Consider the following 5,683-nt stretch of genomic DNA (forward strand, 5'->3'; position numbering starts at 1 on the left):
ACAGCCAATAGTCTTTTCTTCCTTTCTGCATGGAACCAAACATTTAAAAAATTGGCACCCTACTTACTACTCGACTTTCTCCTTTGATGCAATGCAATTATCAGACTTTAGCTCTATCTCTTTGAGGAATTTTGGTTATTTTCAGGCTTTGTTTTTTGCTTATGGCACTGCCCTGATTTTCTATTGGTAGAGTGAAAAAAGGGGTTGTTGTATTATGCGTGTTTTTGTACATTTTGTTAATTTTAGTATGTGTGTGAGAAAAGGGGAGAGACACGTTGCAGCAAATGAAGAACTCCGCCGTTTCACCTACGAATGGAGACAAGCCCTGTGACCAAACAAAAGAAAACTCTTTTCCCACTACGTCGGTCCGATCCTTCATGCTTTAATATTTTTCAGCTCATTTTGTTACGTTTTTTTAGCACTAGTGATGACCTATCGTGTTTTGCTTACTTCACTTTATCGTGCACCTGTTATCCTCTATTGCTATAAGTGTTATCATATGTAATTTTATATATCATCATTTAAAACAAACGAAAAAAATTACGTATCGTGTTTTTTCTGTGCTAAAATTTAAAGTTTTAATTTTTATAATTTTTATTCACTTTATTAACAGTTAGGTCAAATCTACATATATTGGTATGGTTTTTTACATGTCTTTTAAAAAAATAGAATTAAGCTACCTGTGTCATCAATGGTGGAGTAGCGTTAGTGTTTTGTTTTTTTCCCCTCATAAAAGTGTGAACTGAAGAGCACCGCTGGGTAGCACCATTCAGGTGACAACGTATGTCATATGGCGGAGAATACGGGAATAGGTGTAGAAACAAGCGGCACCAGGTTTTGTTTTGGTGGTTTCTTCTCTCTCTTTTTTTAAACTTTTCAAAACCACCCTTATCAGTTATCTCTCTCTCTCTTTATTTCAAAGTTTCTCTCTCTTACTTAACAACAAAATTAAACCTCCCAAAAAAACAAAAACCATTTGAACTTATCTGCAACAAAAAGTAGCAAACTCTTATGAGAACTTCCCAGAACCGTCCACAAGAGTTAGTAGCGATAATAAACCGTGGTGGGTTGTTTTTATTTGTGAATTCTGACGATCTTAGTTTGTTGTTTGGTGAGTGCTTTTTGCACTAATACAGACTACAAATGTTTGTCTTGTAAGAAGAAAAAAAAGGAGTTGTTCTATGTTCCCAAGTTCATCACTTCTTTGGTTTTGCCGGAATTCTACTTCCACTCTCCACTTTCCTGTTCGTATTTAGAGTTAGTGTTACAAATTAATTTCATCCTTGTATAGGTATTTTAAGTACTTAAATTGTACAAGTTGTGCTTTAATACAGTATTTAATTAGAGTGTACTGTATTGAATAATCAAGAACCAGGAAGAGTCGCTTTCACTTGACTAGATTTGTTATTAGTGAGTACTAATTATTTAGAGAGATGCCCTAGGCTAGCAGCAGATGGTTTATGTTGCAAAGCCCACTTGCATATTTGATACTATAAGGTGGTGTGGGGGAAAGAGAGAAAGAAAGGGTCCCTTTTGCTTCCTCTAAACCTAGCTTGCTTCCTTAATCAGTTACAAAGCTACTCACTTCCTTATCCGTACTCAGAGTATCTCTGCCCATTCTCTCTCTCCCTCTCTCTCTCTCTAAACTTCTCTTTTTCTCAAACCCTCTTCTTCTTTTTTACCTTACTTCGTATATAACGAAAGGAAGGCTTTTCCTTTTTCTTGCTACCTTCAAGTTGTAAAAATCAAGAAACAAAGATGAAAAGAGGATTAGAGTATCATGGTAGGCAAGATTTGGAGGATGGATTAGAGAATGTTATGGTTGTTATGGATGATATTCAAAGCCAGCACCACCACCAGCAGACTACTGAATTTGTACCTATGGAGGAAGAACAAGTACTTGGGGCTATTGTGGGTGACACTGAGATTTTTCTTAATGAAGATGGTAGTCATTCACATCATCATCATCATCATCTTGATGTGAATGACACTTCCATTTTTTCCACCGACTTCCTCCCTCTCCCTGATTTCCCATGCATGTCTTCTTCTTCATCAACTTCTTCAGCCCCTACTGCTCTTTCTAAGCCTTTTCCTACTTCCTCTTCATCGTCTTCGGCTTCTTCTTCTAATTCTGCTTCATGGGCAGTTCTTAAATCCGACGCAGAAGAAAATGTTCACAAGAAAATCCAACCACCAGCTTTGTCATCCACCACTTCAATGGAATTAAGTCTCCCTCTGCCAGAAGATGATGTTGATTGCTTAAACGTTATGGAAGATCTTGGATACATGGATCTTATCGATGGAAATGAATTTTGGGATCCTTGTACACTTTTCCAAACTGATAATCAAAATCCACAAGATTACAACATGTCAGATCAGTCATTCCAAGTCTCACAAGATCATCAGCAGAATCAAGAAAGCAAACCGCAGCTTGAAGAAGGTGATGATGATCCAAATGATGGGCTGAGTTTTTTCACAGGTAACGGCGAGCTAGCTGTTATCTTCTTCGAGTGGCTGAAGCAAAACAAAGACTACATCTCTGCGGAAGACATGAGGAGTATTAAGCTCAAGCGTTCCACTATAGAAAGTGCTTCGAAACGCTTGGGCGGCACCAAAGAAGGGAAGAAGCAGCTGTTGAGACTCATACTTGAATGGGTTGAACAATACCAACTGCAAAAGAAACGAATGAAAGAAGAAGCAGCAGCTACTGCCGCCTCTGATTCTCAGTGTCAGTATCAAGAGTCTCAGCTTCATGATTCGAACCCTAACCGGAACCCCAGTTTCCAGTATAATAACGCTGTTGCATCTGATCCAAGTTCTTGCTTCTATCCTTCGCCATGGATGCCAACTCCCTCTCCTTATATCCCCGGCCCCGATCCCTTTTTCTCGACTCCTATGGCGCCGGGTTACGCAGGGGATCCTTACTCTAATGTACCTTCATTTACAAATATGGAGTATCAGACCATGGAATCTGCTCAATCCTGGCCTCCATCGCAATTCTCCGCGATGGAAGCTTCTCAATACAATCCATATCCTGAAAATGAAAATAACCTCGCCACTAATGCTAATCCTCAGGGTTTGTTCAGTCAATATCCTTACCAACTTTACGATGGGAATGGCGAGAGATTGGCGAGGTTGGGCTCATCTGCTACTAAAGAGGCTAGGAAAAAGAGAATGGCTCGGCAGAGGCGATTACCGTCGCACCATTATCGCCACCACAGCCATCAAACTCAGCATCAGAGCCAAAGTAGTGACCAAAGTTTAAGGTTAAGTGGAGAGAATTGTACAATGTCTCCAGCTAATAATCCTGGGAATTGGGTATATTGGCCTTCTGCTGCTCCGTCACCAATGATGATGGTTCCACCACGTGAGGCACCACAGCCACATCCTATGACCGAGAGTCCCGGGATGCAACCTCAGAACCGTCAAAAGCATGCTTCTTCCGCAGACAAGCGATCACAGGTTTGTTTCTTTGTTTCGCCACATTTAATTTCTATATACTACAATGTATAACTATCATGTCAACTACGTTTCAATTTATGTGAACCTATTTCTTTTTTAGTCCATGCAAAAAAGAATGACCTCTTTCCCTATTTGAAAACAATTTAGCTTTATGCAATGATTTATAGCCACACAAAATATATGCGACTCATTTTACACCACAAGTTTAAAAGTCTTCTCTCCTTTCTTAAAATTCCGTGCCCACTCAAATGGGTTCACATAAATTGAAACGGAGGGAATAGAAGATAACTAAAATAATGAGTTGAGCTAGTATCTGGAAATGAAGTGCAAAAATTCTTTACACGGTTCATGTATATAACTTATAAGACTAAATCATTTTCCCAATGGCTTTTGTATATTGATCGTTGGTATTTTTTTTTTCCTGATTATTAGTCTTTCCTTTTTATTGATTGTTGCTTGATGACCTATGTGACAATTTATACTATGGATTATATAAATTAAACTATTTGCTATTGGTTTTTATAAGTTATTGTTTGACATAAAGATGACCTATGTATGTGCTCAACGCTAAATTGTATGTGGTGGTTCTCTAAATAGAATTGGAAATCGGAGAAGAACCTGAAGTTCCTATTACAGAAAGTGCTGAAGCAGAGCGATGTTGGCAATCTTGGAAGAATTGTGCTGCCAAAGGTGATTTATTTTTGTTGTCATGGATTTTGATCTATATTCATTTCAGGTTCTTATGTAATACGATTAAGGGAGTTCTAAATTTTGTTAATGTTAATAAACAGAAAGAAGCAGAATCGCACCTCCCAGAACTTGAATCAAGAGATGGAATTTCAATTGCTATGGAAGATATTGGAACTTCTCGTGTTTGGAACATGAAGTATAGGTGTGTAGACTCGAATTTATAAGAGTTGTCGTCGTTAGTCAAGTAAATATTTGGGGACATTGCTCCTCCACTCAGTTTCTAAATTTTCCCTTTTTCTGTTTGGGTTTCAGATTTTGGCCAAATAACAAAAGCAGGATGTACCTTCTGGAGAACACAGGTAAGAACACATTCTTTGCTGTAATTAATAAGGCTTATAGAAATTTATCTATAATTACCTTATACTCAAGTGACACGACTGTGCATAGAATTCAAACTCGTTAAAAATGTATATGACTTATGCTTCAGGAGATTTTGTTCGAGCTAATGGACTTCAAGAAGGAGATTTCATCGTAATATACGCAGACACCAAGTGTGGCAAATATGTATGTACACATTTATCTTCAAATCCATCAGTTATATTAGTCACATTTGATCTAATTTAATCTCCTCATTAATTGAATTAACATTGTTGAATGATACATCAGTTGATACGGGGAGTAAAGGTGAGACAAAGTGGACCAAAAGCAGAAGGAAAGAAACCGGCAAAGAAAAACGTTCGTAATTCGTCTTCTGCAGTTGCACTGATGAAGCAACTGGTGAAGTAGTAAAATTTTACACCCCTCCCTATATGAAGCAAATGAGCGTGTTGGTGATTACTGCTATTGTACCCTACATATGTTGGTATAAATGTGTAAACCCGAATTTTGTGCATATGGTGCTCTCACATGCAAAGGCTTCAATTTGGTGGACATGTTTTAGGGGGGGTGTAATTGTGTAGAGGTATGTAAGTGTTGTAATCTGCGTGTTTCGCAGAGTGTTTTTTTAAGTGTCTCTAATTACCATATTTGTAATCATAAACACTGTTGTATGTTTGCTGCTTCTGCCTGCTAATAAGACCTTTTTCATCTCAAATTCGATGTGGTGGACAATTCATGCGGATAAGTTGCAATGCTGAATCTCGAAAAATCTTGGAAAAATAGCATATACCATATTTTCAAGAAGAGCCCTTGAGAATTGCCATAATCTTTTATAGGTGATCATCAGGATTTGCAAAAATATGGTAATTGCTAGAATATTTCCTATGAGAAAATTCTGATAGCGTGCTTTAAATCTCTAGCAACGACTTTAAAATTCTGGCAACGGGGTTATTTTTTCCAAAAAAAATTAACAAGGTTAAAATATAAACCGTAATTTTAAAAAGGTTCATCTGTCGTAATTTCTTGTTTGTATAAAGCTAAAAAGAACGACATTCATTTTAAAGGCCTAACCGAGATGTTAAGAACAAGACTCAAAATTATTTTGGAAATGGGTTAAGATAAACCGTGGCATGATTTAAAGAAAATGGTGATA

The 5,683-nt window shown here is 37.6% G+C and overlaps 1 protein-coding gene across 1 annotated transcript; it reads left to right on the forward strand.

Moving 5' to 3' along the window:
- The first annotated feature begins 1,618 nt into the window (after positions 1–1,618).
- On the forward strand, positions 1,619–5,081 carry LOC107760309 (B3 domain-containing transcription factor ABI3-like). Its single transcript, XM_016578343.2, has 6 exons — positions 1,619–3,462; positions 4,060–4,152; positions 4,254–4,354; positions 4,465–4,511; positions 4,640–4,716; positions 4,819–5,081. Exons 1-6 carry the CDS (start codon positions 1,759–1,761, stop codon positions 4,936–4,938), a joined length of 2,142 nt encoding a protein of 713 aa, XP_016433829.2. The 5' UTR covers positions 1,619–1,758; the 3' UTR covers positions 4,939–5,081.
- Positions 5,082–5,683: the final 602 nt, after the last annotated feature.

Source organism: Nicotiana tabacum, chromosome 19 (assembly GCF_000715075.1).
Source record: "Nicotiana tabacum cultivar K326 chromosome 19, ASM71507v2, whole genome shotgun sequence".
Classification (NCBI taxonomy): Eukaryota; Viridiplantae; Streptophyta; class Magnoliopsida; order Solanales; family Solanaceae; genus Nicotiana; species Nicotiana tabacum.

Excerpts from the sequence above, each read along its gene's own strand:
- LOC107760309 (XM_016578343.2), top strand. The coding sequence starts at position 1,759 with ATGAAAAGAGGATTAGAGTATCATGGTAGGCAAGATTTGGAGGATGGA. Across the intron at positions 3,463-4,059 it reads CCGCAGACAAGCGATCACAG|AATTGGAAATCGGAGAAGAA; the intron begins GTTTGTTTCTTT and ends TTCTCTAAATAG. Across the intron at positions 4,512-4,639 it reads GTACCTTCTGGAGAACACAG|GAGATTTTGTTCGAGCTAAT; the intron begins GTAAGAACACAT and ends CTTATGCTTCAG.